We start from the raw sequence: 21188 nt of genomic DNA, 5'->3' as shown, positions 1-21188 counted from the left end.
GAACTCAGGATGATAAACACATGCTTCATTCAATTCTCTTTCTCAGAACCATGATGCAAACGATAAGCACCCCTTGCTCGGACCCAAGGCCCTGAAGTACTTGTCTTGTACCCTCACCTCAGATGTGAAGAGGTATCCATGCCGGTGCCCACCTTCTCACTAAATGGAGGAGAAAAACTGAGGCCCAGGCAGGTACACTGACTTGCCCCAGGTCAGAAGCAATCTAGGGTCATAAACAGGATGAAACTCGGGACACCTTGAGTTTTCCATGATGGAATTACTTAAAGACTGCCAAGCATAGTCTACCTTCTGTTTCCCAGAACATGAAACATGGCCAGAAAGAGCCAAGGGATTTGGCCAAAACCACACAGCTAAACAATGGAACAGCCAGCACCGGAACCCTGGTGCCTGCCTCCCGGGCTGATGCTGTGTCCACAATATCACATGCTTCAGTGCTCCAATCTGGGCTGATGGCTATACAGGACCTCTAACTGAAGTCCTGCCTGCTGTCCCCAGAGCTGGTTGCAGTCGCTAGTGGGGGTGAGGTCAGCCAGGGGTTGGTATGAGAGAAGATTGTACTCCAGATGCTTGATTCTGGACCCAGGGGCTCGCAGGCCTCGAGGGGCAGAGGGTGGGCTCTTGAGAAGGGGAGGGCTGAGGCCCACAGTGCTAACCACCTGGGCTGTCTAATTGGCCCCAGGCGGAGAACGCCTCTGGGAGGGACCCTGTGGGATTTGGCCCTCATTTGCTAAGACAGGTGCCGCAGAAAGTTTTCTGGGTTTGTGTCTAGGAGAGGGGCTGAACAGATATAGTAGGAGGTGGTGATGATTCTAATGATCAAGATTATCTTATTGGTGCTTTGGGACGGGCTCATAGCACTTTACAGTTTACAGAGCACTTTCACGTGTGTTTTTTTCTTTTTAAGATTTTATTTATTTATTTGACAGATGGAGATCACAAATAGCCGGAGAGGCAGGCAGAGACAGAAGAGGGGAAGCAGGCTCCCCGCAGAGCAGACAGCCCGATGTGGGGCTCGATCCCAGGACTCTGAGATCATGACCTGAGCTGAAAGCAGAGGCCTCAACCCAGTGAGCCACCCAGGCACCCTCACATGTGTTTTTTATCACCAGGTCCTCTAAGCACTCCTGTGAGGAAGGTGTTATGGTCCTCATTTTACAGATGATGAGAACAATGGTGACAGACACTTGCTGGGCAGTTGTCACAGGCCAGGTCCTCAAGTAGGCATTGATAGTGGTTTTGGTCACTTTGATGCTGAGGTCAGAAGGGGCCTTCAAGGTCAGCATGCCCAGCTCCCCACTCCTCTTCCACAGCCAGGAAAATTAAGCCGGAAGAAGGAAAGTCATGGGCCTATATGACTTAGTGGAGGAGACTAGAACCCAGACCTCCTGCTTCTTGGCCATGGGTCCATTCCATCATCTCCAAGCTTCCCGCCCTGCTCTGCTCTCTGGGAAATTGGAAGAACGAGCTGTCCATCTGACCAGCAATAATGAGTCACTCCCAGGGACCCAACCATGCATCCCCTCAGCATCTTGACTCCTGGGTGTCTGTATCCCCCCCAAGGCAGTGAATCTTGTGTGAGTCAATGGCAGCCACCCAGACAAGCTACAGGGATAGAATAATAGTAACAGCAAACACAGTGATACTGATGATGGTAATGATAGTAGTCACAGCCAGCCCTTATGAGGTATTGCTTCCTGAGTGACTGGCACTCTTCTAAATCCTTTACTTACAGTAACTCATTTAATATTCAAAACATACTTATGAAATAGATGGTGTAATCTTCATCATTTTGCAGATGAGGAAACTGAGTCATGGAGATTTGTAATATGAACAATGTCTGAGAGCCACTAACTGACAGTGTGGGATAATGTTAAACGTTTAACAACCAACTCCCTAGAAAGAAAGGAAGGAAGACATGCACCCAGGTCAGCCTTGGTGAGTCAAAGCCCAAGTCACTAAGCCCATGCCTATCCTTCCTCCTTGCTACCATGGCCACTTTGTTCATGAACCCATTGAGCAGTGATTGTGGTGGCTGGGGAAAGAGGCTGACTTATAGATAGAACAGATTGTTCTATCCACTTGATTATTAAAATCTAGTTCTGGGGCACCTAGATGGCTCAGTCAGTTAAGTGTCTGCCTTTGGCTCAGGTCATGATCCTAGGGTCCTGGGATCTCTGCATCATAGGGCTCTCTGCTTAGCAGGGAACCTGCTTCTCTCTCTGCCTCTCCCCCTGCTTGTGTTCTCTCTGTGTCTCTCTGTGTAAAATAAATAAGTAAAATCTTTATAAATCAATAAATAAAATCTTCTGCTGGGGACACCCTTTGGTGAGCATTCATATGGAATGCAAACATCATCACATTCTTTGTTAGCTGGAAGAGGACTACCCTCAGACCTGGTCTCTCCAGTTTTCTTCCAAGTCCAAGTCCCCAGCCATCCAGCCAACCCACTGGCTACAGTCCACTAATTAATATAGATTCTTACCTCTGGCCATTTTTCCTTCCAGATGAAATGAACAACCAAGTGCCCAGCTTGATATTCTACCGCCTAGGAGGATTTCTTTACACCGTGGGCCTTCAGGGGAATAAAAGCAAGAAAGTACCCAGAAAGTAGTACAGCTGTCAACTTCCAGATGGTGCCTGTTTATCATGCAGATCCATCTGTAAACTGGGCCTGAGTTTTCTCTTCCTCATCAGTTCATCGCAGGGGACAACCACAAGACCACAGGCATTTGGGCCACTTTCTCGTGCGAATTACTTGTACCTTCAGGGATTGCTGGAGTCCAGTTTCACACATTTCACTTCTATTTGATGGTGTGGTATTACTGTGCATGACAATGTTGGACTTGGTAAGTCAGACAACAAGACCAAGGTCACAGTGGAAGTTTAGATGACATGCTCATTTGGTGGTTCATGGTCAAGCCTTCAGTCTCTATGAGAGCCCAATAGCAAGCCAAAAGCTGTTTTTCAAAAAAAGAGTAGTTATCCTCAGAGAGTATCAAAGCTTTACTCCAAAATCCTCAGAGTCTGTGTTGTGATTTACCTTTAGTGGCCTGTCAAAGGCCCCAAACAACATCTCTATCTGCTGCTGACTTTGAGCTCCATGAGATCTGCTGGACCATATGGTTCAAATGGCAGAGCAGCTTGCATGGAAGTCTGGACTTGCTACATAACCTTATCTTGTCTTGGGCTTCACTCAAAACTAAAGGCTTCTTAATCTCATCACCAATTTAACCCATCTTCAGATTGTATTCTATGCCCTTAATGCTGCTCCCCCGCAAGACAGTCATCAAGTGGGGGAAGTTTAACCAAATCCCTATCACTCTGTTTCAAAGAGTGGAGAGATAGAGAGTTGCCCAATGCATTTTATGAATTGAATTGACCCTTGACACCAAAACTAAGTAAGGGTAACACAAGAAGAGAAACTCATTGACTAACCCCCAAAATGAATATTAGTACAAAAATCACAAAGAGCGAAGTCTAAAGTCCCTCCTCCTCAATTCTAAAAATAACAACAAAACTCTGAAAACCAATTTCTTTCATAACTTATTTAGAGGCAAAACCTGGAACAGATTGATCTGACCTAAGCTGGTTTGAACATTTATACATTTTGGCGCTGAAATATTTAATTACAGCATGCTGCCCTACACCCAGCTGTGTTCTGTAAGTTATGATTTGGAGGAGCCTGAAGAGACAGGACAACTAAAAGTGGTGGCATCCTGGATGATCTTGGAAAAGAGAAAGGACATTTTGGGGAGGACAGTAAAAATAAGGAAATCTAAATATAGACCAGTTAATAGTGATACATTGATGTTGGTTCATTAATTGCAACAAATGTACCATAATAACATAAGATGCTGACAACAGGGGAAACATGGTATGGGGTATATGAGAACCCTTTATACTATCTTTGCAGTTGGGTTTATTCAAAACAAAACAAAAACAAAAGCAAATAAAAAAAAACCTCTTCGGACTCCACTTCATCCTGCAACTACCTACCTATTTTTCTGCTGTCCTTTACAGCAAATTTCCTCAAAAAAGCTGATCTACTCACTATCCCAAATTCCTCCTGTCTTTCTCTTTTGAATCCACTGTAATCAGCCCCCTGTTTTTATTTTTATGTTATTTTATTTTTTCAGTGTTCCAAGATTCATTGTTTATGTACCACACCCAGTGCTCCATGCGATACGTGCCCTCCTTAACATCCACCACCAGGCTTACCCAACCCCCCACTCCCCTCCCCTCCAAAACCCTCAGTTTGTTTCTCAGAGTCCACAGTCTCTCATGGTTCGTCTCCCCCTCCAATCTCCCCAACTCTCTTCTCCTGTTTTTAAAACAATTCTCGGTCATCATTCCCATTGACAGCACTTATACAACTGATCACTCCTTCCTTGAAACACTTTCTTCATGTGGATTCCTGGACATGGACCGCTTACTTCCTGTATTCCTCCTATCTCTCCAGTTCCCTGTCTCAATCTCCTTTGCAGAGTCTACTTCTTTTTTTTTTTTTTTTTAAGATTTTATTTATTTGACAGAGAGAGATCACAAGTAGGCACAGAGGGATAGAGAGAGAGAGAGGAGGAAGCAGGATCCCTGCCCAGCAGAAAGCCCTATGCAGGACTCGATCCCAGGACCCTGAGACCACGACCCACTCTGAAGGCAAAGGCTTAACCCACTGAGCCACCCAGGCAGCCCCCAGAGTCTATATCTTAAAGATGGTGTGCACCTGGCTCAGTTGTGGAACTTGTTCTCTCCTCTCTCTGCTGAACTCTTGTTGTCTTCAAACATTTGCTACTCTTCAGGAAAAGAAAGAACAACTCCAAGGGCAGAGGTAGAGAGGAAAGCAGAAGCAGAAGGCAGAGCTACAGGCCCAGAGGGTGGAGCGGTAAGGCAGGAGAGCAGAGCATCAAGCCATAAAGCATTCTTCTCCAGCCTTGAAACGTAATGGAATTTTCTGTACTGGATCTCAAACGTGCTTGACACCTGTGACACCTTTATTTCTTCCACATTCTACTTCTTTGAACAGGATGTTTACTCTTTGTCTTTCCACCATTGTATTTGAAAGCATATAACTGGTTTTTCAGGTTGCCATGTCCACCACAGAAAGGAATTTTGTCCTACAATGGATCATACCCAGAGTCTTCCCCATACCAGATCTAGATGATTCAGAAAACCACATTTGGGACTTTGAGCTGACAATATTTAGACGAGATCTTGGATTAAGATGATATTGTCATGTATCAAAACTTTGAGGGACTTGAGGCCAAATATGTTTGGCACGTGAGGCAGACATGAATTTGGGGAGGCAAAACGTAGACTGTAGTGAGCTAAAGAGTGGCCCCTCAAAAGCTATGTTCAAGTCTTAACCTTTGGAACCTGTAAATGTGACCTTATTTGGGAAAATGGTCTGTTCAGATGCAATTAAGTTAAAGATTTTTGAGAGGAAATCATCCTGGTTTAGGATGGGACCTAAATCCAGTGATGTCCTTATAAGAGAAGGCAGAGGGAGATTTGAGACACTTAGACATGAAAGAGGAAGACCATGTGAAGGCAGAGATGGGTGGTAGGCAGCCCCAAAATAAGAACACCTAGAGTCACCAAAAACTGGGGGAGGCAAGAAAGAATCTTTCCCTAGAACACTAAGGGAAGTGCCCAAAGAGCACGACCCAAGCAACAGCTGTAACTGAGAACTTGAAGCTTCTATAAATGTGAGAGAGTAAGTTTCTCAGGTGCCAATCTGTTATGGCAGCCCTAGGGAACTGCTAGAATAGCCAAAATAACTGAAAATAAGTGCTCAAATAATTGTTAAACAAATGTACATAGCAGCACTATCCACAATAGTGAAATGATGGAAACATCCTAAGTGTCCATCAAAGGAAGAATGGATCAACACAATATGGTATACATATACAACAGAATATTGTGCAGCTATTAAAAGTAAGGAAGTACGTACAGATACATGCTATATGTGGACGAACCTCCAAAACATTATGTTAAGTAAAAGAAGACAAACACAAAAAGGCACATATAGTATGATTCCATTTATATGAAATATCCAAAATAGATAAATCCACAAAGAAAGAAAACTGCTGGTGGTCAGGAAATGCAGGGATGGAGGAATGGGGAGTGGCTGTTTAATGGGTACAAAGTCATCCTTTGGGATGATGAAAATGCCTGGAACTTTTGATAGAAGTATCAGTTGTACAATACCATGAATGTGTTATGAATACACAGTTAATGTGCCCCTGAATTGTACACTTTAGAATAATTACTTTTATGTTGTATGAACCGCACCTCATAAGAAAAACTTCTTTAAAAACAAAAGTACAGGGCGCCTGGGTGGCTCAGTGGGTTAAGCTGCTGCCTTCAGCTCAGGTTATGATCTCAGGGTCCTGGGGTCGAGTCCCGCATCGGGCTCTCTGCTCAGCAGGGAGCCTGCTTCCCTCTCTCTCTCTCTCTCTGCCTGCCTCTCCATCTACTTGTGATTTCTCTCTGTCAAATAAATAAATAAAATCTTTAAAAACAAAAGTACAGGGCACCTGGGTGGCTCAGTGGGTTAAGCTGCTGCCTTCAGCTCAGGTCATGATCTCGGGGTCCTGGGATCGAGTCCCACATCGGGCTCTATGCTAGGCAGGGAGCCTGCTTCCCTTCCTCTCTCTCTGCCTGCCTCTCTGCCTACTTGTGATCTCTCTCTGTCAAATAAATAAATAAAATCTTGAAAAAAAAAAGCACAAAAATCATACTCTGAAAACTGTAAAACATTGTTGGAATAAGTAAATATTATCTAAATAAATGGAAAAACACCTTGCGTTTATGGATTGAAAATAATATTGTTAAAATGGCAACACTTCTCAAATTGATCTATAAATTCAAAGCAACCCCCATCAGAATCCCAGTTGACTTCTTCATAGAGTTTGACAAGCTGATTCTAACATCCATATGGAAATTCAAGGGACTTGGAATAACCAAAACAATTTTCAAAAAGAAAAATAAGGTAGGAAGACTCATTTCCCAATTTAAAAACTTACTATAGAATGTTCATTAAGACAGTAGGAGTGTCCAGAAATAAAACCACATGTCCATGCTCAACTGCTTTTCGACAAGAATGCCAAAATCATTCAATAGGGGAAAGACAAGTCTTTCCAACAAATGGGCTGGGACAACTGATAGTCTCATGCAAAAGAGTGAACTTGGACCCCTACCTCACCCCATATACAAAAACAACTCAAAATGGACTGATGACCAAAATATAAGAGTTTAAAATTAAAAAAAAAAAAATTAAGAGGGGTGCCTGGGTGGCTCAGTTGGTTAAGCATCTGCTTTCAGCTTGGATCATGATCCCAGAGTCCTAGGATCAAGCCTGGTGCTGGGGGACTCTGCTTCTCCCTATCCCTCTGACCCTGCTTCTGTACTCTCTCACTCAGTCTCTCAAGCAAATAAATGAAATCTTTTTTTTAATTTAAAAATTGAAAAATAAAAAGCCATTTGGAGAAAATATAAGGGTAAATCTTCATAACCCTGGATTTGGCAATAGGATTTTATATATGATATTCAAAGCACAAGCAATAAAAAGAAAAACAGATAATGTGAGTCTCATCAAAATTTTAAAGTTCCGTGCTTCAAAAAAACATCATCAAGAAAGTGAAAACCTGGGGCACCTGGGTGGGTCAGTTGATTAAGCATCCAACTTCAGCTCCAGTCATGATCTCAGGGCCCTAGAATCGAGCCCCATGTTGGGCTGTATGCTCAGTGGGGAGTCTGCTTGTCCCTTTTCCCCCACTTGTGTCCACACTCTTGCTCTCTCTCTCAAATAAATAGATAAAACTCTTTTCCAAAAAAAAGAAAGAAAGTGGAAACCTATAGAATGGGAGAAAACATTTACAAATACATGTGACCATATCTGGTAAGAGACTTGTATCTGGAGTATATAAAGAACTGCCCCATAATAGAGAGACAAAAAATCAGATATAAAAATAGACAAAAGATCTGAATACAGGTTTCTCCAAAGAAAATACACAAATGTTCATTATGCACATGAAAAGATGTTTAACATCATTAATCATGAAAGGAATACAAATCAAAAATACAATGAGATATCACTCCACACCCACTAGGATGGCTATAATCAAAAGCAGATAGTAACAGGTGTTGTCAAGATGGGGAGAAACTGGAGCTCTCATTTGCTACTAGTGGGAAAACAAAATGGTGCAGCCTCTTTGTAAACCAGTCTGGCAATCCATCAAAAGGTTAAACATAGAGTTAACATGTAACCCAGCAATTCCATTCCAAATATATACACTTAAGAGAAATGAAACTCTATGCCCACATAAATCTTATAAAAGAATTTTAGAGCGGCATTGTTTATAGCAGCCAAAAAGGGGGAAAAACCCAAATGGCCATCAACATGGATCGACTTTATGGTGTAAATGAAATATTATTCAGTCATAAATGGAATATTATTTGGTCATAAAAAGGAATGAAGTACTGATGCATGTTACAACATAGGTAAATCTTGAATACATTATACAAACAAAAGGAACCAGTCACAGATGACTTCATGTTGTGTGACGCCATTCATAGAAAATATCCAGAACAGGCAAATCCATCAAGAGAGAAAGCAGAATAGTAGTTGCCTAGGTCTGGGAGGACAAGGAAAATAGGCAGTGATGGTTAACAGGTAACATCGTTCTTTTTGGAATCTTGAAAATGTTTTAAAATTGATCATGGTGGGGAGCCTGCTTCTCCCTCTCCCTGCTATTCTGTCTACTTGGGCGCTCTCTCTCTCTCTCTCTCTAATAAATAAATAAATAAAATCTTGAAAAAAGATTGATCACAGTGATAGTAGCACAACTCTGTAAAGACACTAAAAACGATTGAATTACTCACTTTCAATGGAAGAAATGTAAGGTATGTGAATTATATCTCAATAAAGTTATTATAAAAAATAAACAGAAGCAGAGAGAGTCCTTGACCTGTGCCTAAAACCCAGCTTTCATACTGTAACCTCCATGTGTTATTTTCTTTGGTTCTTCCAGCCACCTTGTGGTAAAGGAATAACCTCCATTTGAAAGATATTATGAGGGCACCTGGGTGGCTCAGTGTGTTAAGGCCTCTGCCTTTCGGCTCAGGTCATGATCTCAGGTTCCTGGGATCAAGCCCCACATCGGGGCTTGATCTCTCTCTGCCTGCCTCTCTGCCTAATTGTGATCTCTGTGTGTCAAATGAATAAATAAAATCTTAAAAAAAAACGAAAGATATTATGATTGTGTGTAATCTGGTATCAAATCAGACCCAACCTCCACAAAAGAAAAAGGAAGCCAGTTTAAATGCCTATAGAGTGTAAGGTGCTACACCAGGCTCTTCGCAAACATTATCTTGTTTAATCCTGAGGCATCCTAAAAAGAAAATGTTATAGCATCATTTTACAGATAAAGAAACCCAGGCTCAGACAGATATAAGCCTTATGCCTTAAGACACACAGCATTGATATACTAAAACAGGATTTGAAACCAGCTCTGTTGGACGTCATTGCTTCTGTCCTTTCCCCTATGCCACCCGTGGCTCCCAGGATCTGAATCCTGTATCCCTGATACTGAGTGCTCCTACCTGCCCTCCTCCCCAGCTCCATGCTGCTAGATTGGTGCGTGTTTCCTGTCCACTTCTCTCACCAGCCAGACTGTCTCCACTCGCACTGTATACAGAAAGAACAAAAAGCTAGTCTTGGTGCCACAGCCAGCTGGCCTGATTCCCCAGGAGAAGGAATTCCAGTGCCAGAGAAGCTTGCCTGTGTCTATGGAAACCCCAGAAAATCTAGAGGAAGAGGGGGAAAAAACGAAACACTCCTCAGCCAGAGATGTCTGCCCAGCCTGCTGGGGGAGACCCTGAGAAGGGCAGGAAGGGCATCGTCCTCCATGGGAGCTCCTGGCCAGAATCCCGACCTTGGACAGATGTACAGTGGAACAGTAGGCTCACGGTGAGACAATAGTAGGACCAGACATTTCTCTGGTAGGAGCAGTCAGGTGCACTGACCTGGGCGAGGATCCCAGACACTGGCCTTCCAAAGAAGCCCAGACACATTAGCCTCAATCCCCACTCATTTCCTGGAAGATTGTTCCAGCAGGTTTGGGATGGCCCAAGGCTCCCACAACCCCACCTCCCCACTGGTACCCAGGGGCTGGGGACTGATCTGGGAGAAGGGGTTTTCCCTCCGAAGGAAGACAGTCCAGGAGGAAGATGAGGCCAGGTATGGGACTGAGTCATCCTGGTCTTTTCACCATGAGGGCAGGGCTTCTCTGCTTGGCCCAGCCCTGGGGGCAGGCTGGTGGGACGTGGCCAGCCACTCCTGGAGTGGAGCTAGCTCTTCATAAGGAGAGGGAGAGCTGCCCCAGACTCAGTAGGAGCTGCACGGCCATGACCAAGATGAGGGGTAAGTGTGGTGCCCCCTCAAAGTCTGAGAGTGAGGCACCTGAGGGTTGAATGTTGGATGCTGAAACAAGGCAAGGAACTAGATGGAGGGAGGGAGTGGAGATGGGCCAGAGCAGGAGTCTGGGCATGGAGCCATATGGACTGAGACAGGACAGGGCTAGATCAGGGGTTGCACATAGGTCCAGGTGTTGAAAGTGAGTCAAGAGAATGGGTACAGGTCTGGATGATGAGTCTGGGGGTTGGGCCCATTCAAGGAGAAGGAGAATGGGGCCTGAGACAGGAATGGTGGTAGCGCAGGGAGATGGGAGAGTTCGTCAGGTTAGAATAGATTTGGGAGGTTGAGGTAAGCCTGGAAGGTGGGGAGAGTGGGTGAGGGTTGGGGAATCTCTGCCATGGTGTGTGGTCACCCTCTCTTCTTTTCCGAGGAGTCACCCCAGCAGAAGGCTCTCCTGGGATTTGGAGCCCGCTGGGTCTCCTGCCCCTCTTCCAGGGGAGATCCCTGAAGATCTCTTTCCTTCTGTGTGCCTCCTGTGTCCAGCATGGACAAAGGCTGGACTAAGGGGGTTCTCCCACACCCAAAAATCCTAGGGCTAGTACAAGGGGGTACAGTGCATCACAACTCCTGGCTGTTCCCCTTCAGAGCAAGTGACACTCAGGAAACCACGCAGGCTCTTGTTGCAGACTCCCAGGTGAATTCTCTGTGCACCAGAGTGGTTAATTGTGGAGACAAAAACCACGTCACTCTGGACTTGTTGCATGTTACATATTAACTATGGTTTCCTGTCTTGACTGCACAGTAGGAAAGCTGGAGTGATTTGAAAAAATACCGTGAGGCTGGAGAAGAGCAGTGGGCCTGCCAAGATCCCATGGGGCACTGGTGATGCCACTGAGAAACTGACCACAATTCCCCCCAAAGAGAAGCTTGCCTCACATACTCCAGCTTCCACACACCCACCCTCTCACAAACGCACACATTCTCAAAGAACACAGACACCCTCTGGCTCTGCCACCCAGCCTCACACTCAAACACACTCACAGAATCACATACAAGAACACCAACAACCACATTCCCTCTCAAACTCCAGCAAATGCACACATGTCACACACACTCTTCAGACCCAGGCCACACACACCCACCTCACTGTCCCATACAGATTCATCCACACATCTGCTCAGGGGCCCGCACCACTCCACAGACACGCTTTCTTCCACGAAATCACAGATGATGCACAGTCTTAGAGGGCAACAATCACAAATTCACAATTACTGCAACTTACATCACAGACAGGCTCACACACACACTCACCAGCAGAAGCGGGCATATTCACAATCAGAGATGACCCTGTACACACTCATGAGTTCCCAATCACATGCACATACATGAACACAGCATTCACGTCTACTGTCATACAGCTAACACTAGCACGGCTCACCCATACATCAGTACCCCACACAACACAATTGCCACAACATAGACACAACCAGAAATAGACATGTTTACAACCACACATTTGATAGATACTGCCTGACCTCACCACCCCCCTCATTCACACCGCCAAACTCATCCTGGGTAGGGCAGGACACAGAGCCTGAATCCCAGAAAGGGAGCCCTCAATTCCCTTCTCTACCACAGGAATCCTGATCCTGGGGCTCCTGATGGCTACTTCTAGCTGCCTTGGCTTCTTGGAGGACCTGTTCACGTGCTTTCAGGACCCCGAATATGAGTCCATCCTCGTCACAGCGCAGAAGGGGCTCCACGCCTCCCCGCTGCCCAAGCGCGTGGTAATAGTGGGAGCTGGCATGTCAGGCCTAGTGGCGGCCAAGGCCCTACAGGATGCTGGCCACCAGGTGAGCAGATCTTGGAGGGCTTCAATCCTTTGCCCCCGGTTTGCTTTATTGGGTGGGGAAAAAAAAAAAGAAAAGAAAAGAAAATACAGCCAATTCTTAGATGGCTTCTCCTAACTGGCTGGGTCTCTTAGCCCTTAGTTACGTTCCTCACAACGCCCGAGACTTGACCCTAACTTCACTTATGTTCTCATGGGAACAAAAGTGGAGAAGAGTTACACTAACAAGAAAAGTTTAAGAGGCACTCAGTCCCCCACCCCCACAGAGCATTCTGCCCCACTTACATTACTCAGGACCTTGCCAGCCTCCTTCTGGTTATCCTGCACATTCAGGGAACCCACTGCTGGGAATTCCGGACTAGAGCCTATGGCGAGGAGGAGATGGGTGTGCAAGGTGGGAGAAGGGAAAGCATGATGCTGGGGAAAACCGCATGTTCTTTGGACCCCAGGTAACCATCCTGGAAACCAGCAACCGCATCGGGGGTCGAGTTAGCACAATCAGGAACAAGGAGGAGGGCTGGTACCATGAACTGGGGCCCATGCGAATCCCAGAGTCCCACAGGTAAGTCCCAGGGAAGGAATGGGCAAAAGGTAAGAAAGAGGAATTAGGTGGTGGAAAGGGGGGCGGTGAGCGACCCTGGGCCACCATGTCAGAGCTTCTCAGATCCGCTATCTCCTGTGGTTCAATCATACAAGTTGGGACAAACACCGGTCTCCCATTTGACAGGGAAGACTGAGTCTCAGAGCCCAGAAAGTGGTAAGTCCCAAACTAATAATAATAGTTACCATTAATTCATCAAATTGGGTACTTCAAATATGGACAGCTTCTTACATTGGCAATTATACCCCATTAGCCTACAAACTAATAATAATTAATAATCCCATCAGCTGCATTTTTCGAGCACCTCTATGTGCCAAGTGCCCTGCTGAATGCCACAGGTGCATTATTTCATCTGATCCTCTTATCTTCCCCAGTTACAAATCAAGAAACTAGGCTCAGAGGTATTAAATGACTCACCCAAGGTTCTCCTAGGAGAAAGTGACAGAGCTCCTCTTCAAAATCAAGGAGGCAACTGGCCCAAAAACATATGCTCGACCCCTACGCTCTAACTGGCTCCTGGAACAGAATCCAGCCCCTGGTTCTGAAGTTTCTAAGACAAAAGAGGTCCTTTGCCTAGTGTCCCATGTACCTAACTACATGGGACAGGACTACTTTTTTTGCCTTAAGTGTAAACTGAACCCAAGATTTGCCTCCAAATGCCACCAAAAACAAAAACAGAAGGAACTAACCCAAACTAGATTTGGCCTCAACTTCCTTAAAAATGGAAGATGGGATTTCAAATACTGTCTGAGACCAAAGGCCTTGGTCTCTACTTAAAATCCCGCACTTGGGGATTTCCTACAGGGCATTCCTTGGGGAATAGGTAAACTCTGTCCTTGCAATTTTCCTTGGGGCAAAAACAGAAGGAAGAGAATGAATACCACAACAGGAGGAAGCAGGGTTAGAGTTGAGGAAACAGACTGAGCTCCCTTGGCACATGAAGGAACTGGTTTCCCTGGAAATGGCTTCTATAGTGAGGACAGCAGGAATGAAGTGTCACTGGTAGAGGTACCATGTCATCCCTGTTTCTGCTTCAGGCTGATTCACACCTACATCAAGAAGCTTGGCCTGAAGCTGAACAAGTTCATACAGTATGATGGCAACACCTGGTACCTCATCAATGGACGACGCCATCGTAGCAAGGAGGTCCAGGACCATCCAGAGATCCTGGGCTATTCCTTGAGCCCAACAGAGGAGGGCAAAAGCCCTACAAAGCTCTTCCACCAGTCCATTGCCAAGGTACCTTCTGCCTCACTCCTACTAGGGTTGGGAAAGAACAAATTCTGGCCCAAGATCACCTGGCAAGTTAGTGGACAGACCCAGTGACCTGGTCCCATCTAGCACTCTTGTGATGGGTTTCTCCTCTAATGTCCCCTAAGAATGCTGCCACTCTGTCCTAGTGCCCCATGCCATCTTTTCCCCATCCCTCTTGGTCCAATGGCTCACTGCTTGATGGTGACAATATAAGGAAAGGGAATCACCAGGTAACCCAATCCTTGGTAATGAATCAATCTTCTTGAATTACAGTGAATGTCTCCCCCTTAAATTTTAGTCTCCAAACATCCTTCAATGAAGGGGAAACTTGGTAGGAAAAAAGAACATTTAGGAGATCTTGGAAGCATCCTTTCCCTGGTCTTTCCATCCCCCACATCTCTGTGTCCCCCCCACTTTAAAAGGACATCCAGAGAATGCCAGAGTCCTACCACTGGTTCTATGGTTTCAATCTGAGCTGCTTCCCCTTTCTACCCTTTCACAGGTCAAAGAAAATTTTGAAAATTTCAACTGCAGTCAACTGCTATCCTTTTATGATTCTTACTCCACCAAGGTACATGATGCACATAAATCCCAAGAGAGGGGTGGAGGGGGTCTGTGCCCAGCCTAGCCCCCTGGGGTTGTCTCCTGATGACCAGAAACTTTTCGTTCCACCACCAAAGACTTCACCTTCCTGGAGTCCAGTGCTGCCCCTTGCCTGCCCTAGACCCCTGCTGAAGCCCCTTCCTACATGCTGGGCCCCCCATCTGAACCTTCCACCTCCCCACAGGCTTACTTGGTGAAGGAAGGAGAACTGAGCGAAGGAGCAGTAAAGATGATCGGAACTGTGATGAATGAGGATTCTGGATACTATAAGTCCCTCCTAGAGTCCCTGCGGAGTAGCGTCATCTTCTCCCAAAGTAACAAGTAAGGCCAACTGGGACCAGGGCTGGAATCTGCCCTTCCTCTAACCCTCAGAGCAAAGAAATAGAACTACGGTTCCTGAATAGACACTATGTGCCAGTCACAATGACACTTTCCAAAAACTGTCCCATTGAATCACCTGGAAGATTGGTACTATTATTCAGACCCATTTTACTGGCGAGGATGCTGAGGCTCAGAGGAGTTCTATAATTTACTCAAGTTCACATAATGGGTGAAAGCTGGATCCAGAATCCACACCCAGGTCTGTGGGGCTCCTCCTGGGATCCAGGACTGCATGGTAGCTGAATCCATGGGTTATGGGTCTAGGCTATGCATGCCATTCTGGGAAAGTCCCTTTCCATCAGGTATCAGTTTCCCAAAGTATAAAATTAAACAATGATCCCTCTCTCCCAGAGACTAGTTAAGGAGACATATATGAAGCATCCAACATGGCTTCAGGAAGCTAGTTTCCTTCTAGGCCCAGGGCCCCTACACTCACCATCTGCCCTCCCCCTCACCCCTGCAGCTTTTCTGAGATCACCGGTGGCTTCGACCAGCTCCCCAAAGCCCTCAGTGCTACCCTGAAGACTGGAACCATCCGCCTGGGCTCCAGCGTGGAGACGGTAGTGAGGGATGGGTCCAAGGTCCGAGTTTCCTACCGGGTGGGCAAGCCCGGTTCAGTGCTGAACCACCTCACTGCGGACTTTGTCATCCTTACGGCCTCAGCCAAGGCCACACGCCTCATCACCTTTAAGCCACCGCTCTCCCAAGATAAGAGGGAAGCACTCCGCTTGGTGCATTACACCAGTGCCACCAAGGTGATCCTGACCTGTGAGGAGCCCTTCTGGGAGAGGGATGGCATCCGAGGTGGGTACTCTGTCACCGACCGGCCCTCGCGCTACATCTACTATCCCAGCCACAGCTTCCCCAATGGCAAGAGCATCCTGCTGGCCTCCTACACCGTAGATGACGACTCCCTCTTCTTCACCTCCCTAACACATGAGCAGATAGTGGATGTGATCCTGGAGGACCTGGCAGCTGTGCACCAGATACCCAAGGATGAGCTGCGGCGTATATGCCCCTCTTCTGCGGCCAAACGCTGGTCTCTGGACCCCCTCACCTTGGGCGCCTTTGCTGAGTTCACACCCTACCAATTTATTGACTATTCACAGGAGCTCTTCAAGCCCGAGGGCCGCATCCACTTTGCAGGCGAGCACACCTGCACGCCTCATGGCTGGATAGACACTGCCATCAAGTCCGGCCTTCGGGCAGCCAGGAATATCCAGGCCGCTGTGGATAAGGAGGCCACGGGAGAGCAGAAGACCTTCCCTAACACCCAGAACCAGGTCTAACCCAGGAAAGAAATCCCCGAGGGAACCTGGCAGGAAAAGTGCTGGGGGGTAGGAGCTGGAGGCAGAGACCCAGGAGAGAGGTCACCATTCATCCCCCTAATCCACAAGCAAGAATCCCAAAATGCCAAAGAATCATCTGGCAAGTCCACAAAGAATCACCCCCTTTCCAGTTTCTCTCCCATGCCCGGCCTTGAGGAGGGAAGCAATGGAGTCAGCGTATATGGAGCGTAAGGAACAAATCAAGGATGGTAAACGCTAGCATCAGCTGTTAGCTTGGATTACAAGCAAAAGAGAAACGCTCCAATAAACCCAAATTTCTGTCATATACAACTAAAAGCTTCTAAAGGAACAAACCCCAAACCGCAGCAATGTTAAACCCATAGTGCACGTAAACCCCATTATTGGGTGCCTGAGCTGGGGGCCTCACATCTTGGCCCAACATGGAGTCTAGATGGATGGGAGAGTTAAGGGCTCTTGTCTGTTCTTTTTGAGTTTGCAAGAGCAGGATCTTGGCTTCCCTGAGACACCTCCTGGCCCTCCTGGAGACTTTTCTTCTCCACTCTTACCTCCCCATCACCAACCAGACACCCCTCCCCACCTCTGCCTGTCCAGCCTACACATCTCCCTGGGAGGAGACAAAATTCATTCTCCATACTCCCCTCTGCTCTTCTTTAACAGAAGAGTCCTGTCCTTCCAGACCCAGCTAACTTATTCCCCCTCCCCAAATCCTCTCTTAACAGCCACACCCAAACCCCAGGGATCTTTCCCTCTCTTAAACCTCCACCCTTCCTCCTTAGAGTCCTAAATGTTTGGACTGTGGGTCTTCTTATGTTGTTACACAATTACTTTCTGAAAGGGCATATTATCTGCCCATCTACCCTGAGAGCCCCAAGTGCTGGGGTCATATCACATATGCTTTGGTTAATTTTCCCCCCAAAACACTACGTATATGCTCTTTCCCTAACCCTCTCAATAAATATTCATTTTGCATCTACCATATATCGGGCAATGTGCTGAATGCCAGATACAAAGAATAAGCAAAGTTATGCCGTTGAATCCAACCTCCAACCCTACCTGGGACCCCATACCTCCAATGATCAGCTCCCAAACACAGCTCATTTTTTATCCCAATTTCTTGGGTATCTGGGCCCAATCATGCAAAAGGAAGAACTAAGTAGAAGGGTACTCCCTTTCCTTGGAGAATTAGGGTGGCCCTGGAAGACTCTGAAGACCAGCTTGATGCAGGTAATGTTATGTCTTGAGACTGGTGCATTGCGTGGAAGGAAGGGAATAAAGAAACAAGACTCACATTTTCTTACTGCATTGTTAAAATCCCAGCTGGCTTTATTCCGGCTTTTTACTCACCCCTAGATTAGTCAGGGCCTTTTCGGTTACAGGTGCTAGAAACCAAACTCAGAAATGAAATGTTTTAGCTCACCTATCTGGAAAGTCCAGGGTAAAACTCACTTCATCCAGCCCGACTGGGTTTAGGAGTTAATTCATTGTCATTAAGGTTCTCTCTCTTTCCGCTTCTTGACCCTTAGCTAACTTAGTTTCCGTATTGAGTTAAATAATGTTCCGCCAAAAATTCATTTCCACCCCCCCAAACCTGTGAATGTGATCTTATTTGGAAATGGGGTCTTAGCAGATTTAATCAAGTTAAGATGAGGTCTGTACTGTAGTAGGGTGGACCCTAATCCAATAACGGTATCCTGAGAAGAGGGAAGTTTGGACAGAGACACACACAGAAGGAAGACTGCCATGTGAGGATGGAGGCAGGTGGAAGTGATGCGTCTACAAGACAAGGAATGCAAACGATTGCCAGCTACCTCCAAATGCCAGTAGAGAGGCATGGAAGAGATTCTTCCTCAGAACTACTAGAAGGAACTGACCCGGGTGACACCTTGATTTTGAACTTCTTTGAGTACCGTGAGAAAATAAATTTTTGCTGTTTTAAGCCATCGGATTGTGTAGTAATTTGTTATGGCAGCCCTAGCAAACTAATACAGCCTCCTTCCTTGTTCTGGCAACAAAATGTTCTGAATCCATTTGGAGGTCAGAAGCAACTCTAAGGTTGTATCTTCATAGGTGGTCATCCAAGGGGAAAGAAAGGGCTCTTCTCTCCCAATGCATTTTTTTAATTTATTTATTTTCAGTGTAACACAATTCATTGTTTATGCACCACACCCAGTGCTCCATGCAATATGTGCCCTCTGTAATACCCACCACCTGGCTCCCCCATCCTCCCACCCCCCGCCCCTTCAAAACCCTCAGATTGTTTTTCAGAGTCCATAGTCCCTCATGGTTCATCTCCGCTTCCAATTACCCTCAACTCCCTTCTCCTCTCCATCTCCCCATGTCCTCCATGTTATTTGTTATGCTCCACAAATAAGTGAAACCATATGATAATTGACTCTCTCTGCTTGACTTATTTCACTCTCATAATCTCTTCCAGTCCCATCCATGTTGATACAAAACTTGGGTATTCATCCTTTCCAATGGAGGCATAATACTCTATAGTATATATGGACCACATCTTCCTTACCCATTTGTCTGTTGAAGGGCGTCTTGGTTCTTTCCACAGTTTGGCGACTGTGGCCATTGCTGCTATAAACGTTGGGGTACAGATGGCCCTTCTTCTCACTACATCTGTATCTTTGGGGTAAATACCCAGCAGTGCAATTGCAGGGTCATAGGGAAGCTCTATTTTTAATTTCTTAAGGAGTCTCCACACTGTTTTCCAAAGTGGCTATACTAACTTGCATTCCCACCAACAGTATAAGAGGGTTCCCCTTTCTCCACATCCTCTCCATCACATGTTGTTTCCTTTCTTGCTAATTTTGGCCATTCTAACTGGTGTAAGGTGGTATCTCAATGTGGTTTTAATTTGAATTTCCCTGATGGCTAGTGATGATGAACATTTTTTCAAGTGTCTGATAGCCTTCCAATGCATTTTTTAAAAGTATTTTCACATTACCTGTCCACCAGCTGGATCAGGAGCCCACTCCTTGGCGTAGAAAGTTTGTCTTGTGACTGGCAGCCCCAGCCACCAGCGGAAGAGGAGAGAAAGGACCATCTCTTAAGAAGAGTATTCAGGGCAGATAAAAACAACAGATGTACACTACAAATGGCAACTCCTCCAGACCCCAGGGTTGGGCTAAAAGATGCTGCAGATAGCCACGCTAGATAAAGAACCAGACTACCTCCTTTGTTTCAGAGATCTCCATTGACTTTGGTAACTGACCATTTGGGCCATGTGTCTTTCATCTTCCTAAGCTTTAAATTCCTGCTTTTCTGTTTTAAATTCACCAAAAAAGAGTATGCCTATAAAACCTAGTTTCCCCACCCTCAACCTCAATAAAAACAGAACTCCAGGCCCATGTATGCCCTCTATCTGCAACTTTCCTATGTGGACCCAGGTGTGCTGGGTAATTCCCAGGTCTTATAAGAAATAACTCTTTATTTTTTCAACATTTCCTAGTGCTTGTTACTGAAAGGTGCCTTATAATCGTAAGAACCACAAGGGTCAATCCAGTCACAACACTGGTTTGGAAAGGGGAAATGTCTGCGGGAACCTCTCCAGGGCCAGGTGAGTGTCTCCTGGTATTTCTAGCCAACACTGACAGATTGAGACTGGCACAAAGCAGAGACACATGACTCCCAGGATTTGGATGGGAGCAGTAGGCAGAAAACGAAAATGTTCAGAAATACCAGAGGACTATCTTTGGGGACACATAGCTGCTACTCAGAGTTCTTGATGACAAACAATAGAAACCAAGTCTGAGTGACTTGAGTTGAAGAGGAACTTGACCTGTTGCTGTCAGAATGAGTTCTCAACTGTCCACTGCTTCTTTGTGTCATTTCCCTCAGACTCAAAGTACCAGATGGGAGCATCCAATTGGCTGAGTTGAGGGCGGTGCTCACTCCCCGCCTGGGGGTCAGGGAGAACAAGCAGCCAATACCACTCTGTCTTTTGTGGTGGGAGGGGAGGCACTGCCTTCCCTCAAACCTTACTGTGCTGGGTTCCCCAGGCATAGGGAATAAGTGATGACGCTGGCAACCATAAGACAGAAGTCAAGATAAGGCCCAAACTGATGATGGGGCACAGAACACCGCTACTACATTAGCCATTGCATACTCTAAGCCTCAACCAGTCAACAAGGACAGCACCCACCACATCACAGGTGAAGGGATTAGAGACTGTGCTTGAAAGTCACCTGGAAGGTCTGTGTACAGAGCACATGCAATAAGTCCTTGCACTTTAATGCTCTGAGAGAGGAATTATTCCCAATTTAAAGATGAGGACACTGAGGTTTAGCAGGGCTGAGGGACTTGCTGAAGGTTTGACCGTGCCTGGCTCAGAGAGGATTTGCAGCCAGGGCTGCCTGACTCAGAAGTCTAGCTCCTTCCACAGCACAACGTTGCTGGTCTAGCAGAGAGAGGAATGACTGGCATGAAGGAGATAGGGCAAAATCCAAACCAACAGACGCTGAAGAAGGCAAGGTGGCAGGAGCTCCCTGAAGGCCTAGAAGAGTGTGAGTAGAATGGACCACCTCTCTGGGTGATACATTATTCCTAGAATGTGACACTCCCTTATTTTCTTTCCTACATGCTTTCTTGAAAAGGGAAAAAAGGATGATGTTACAGCTCATAAAATCAACAGCCTCTCTACAGATCTCTGCTTCAAATTGCAGTAAGCTGCTTTTTTATCTCATGTATCAAAATCTGAGAACACTATAGAAGTGTGAGCACATTTAGCAGTATATGTAACAT

General features: G+C 46.0%; 1 protein-coding gene across 2 annotated transcripts; it reads left to right on the top strand.

Moving 5' to 3' along the window:
• Positions 1-9811: 9811 nt before the first annotated feature.
• Positions 9812-18527, top strand: LOC131809419 (L-amino-acid oxidase-like). 2 transcript variants are annotated; one of them, XM_059136475.1, is made up of 7 exons: positions 9812-9991; positions 12077-12291; positions 12737-12849; positions 13926-14127; positions 14645-14713; positions 14930-15066; positions 15590-18527. In XM_059136475.1, exons 2-7 carry the CDS (start codon positions 12100-12102, stop codon positions 16413-16415), a joined length of 1539 nt encoding a protein of 512 aa, XP_058992458.1. In that variant the 5' UTR covers positions 9812-9991; positions 12077-12099; the 3' UTR covers positions 16416-18527. The 2 variants fall into 2 exon arrangements, with proteins under 2 accessions (XP_058992458.1, XP_058992457.1); XM_059136474.1 differs by lacking the exon at positions 9812-9991 and adding an exon at positions 10374-10444 and having other exon boundaries at positions 15590-18526.
• Positions 18528-21188: the final 2661 nt, after the last annotated feature.

Source organism: Mustela lutreola, chromosome 10, assembly GCF_030435805.1.
Source record: "Mustela lutreola isolate mMusLut2 chromosome 10, mMusLut2.pri, whole genome shotgun sequence".
Classification (NCBI taxonomy): domain Eukaryota; kingdom Metazoa; phylum Chordata; class Mammalia; order Carnivora; family Mustelidae; genus Mustela; species Mustela lutreola.
Note: the sequence above shows the minus strand (reverse complement) of the source record. Positions and strands in the feature narration are given on the sequence as shown.

Bases quoted from the DNA above. Each gene is read 5' to 3' on its own strand.
- LOC131809419 (XM_059136474.1), top strand. The intron at 14,714-14,929 runs GTACATGATGCA...ACCTCCCCACAG, and splicing joins ATGATTCTTACTCCACCAAG to GCTTACTTGGTGAAGGAAGG. The intron at 15,067-15,589 runs GTAAGGCCAACT...TCACCCCTGCAG, and splicing joins ATCTTCTCCCAAAGTAACAA to CTTTTCTGAGATCACCGGTG.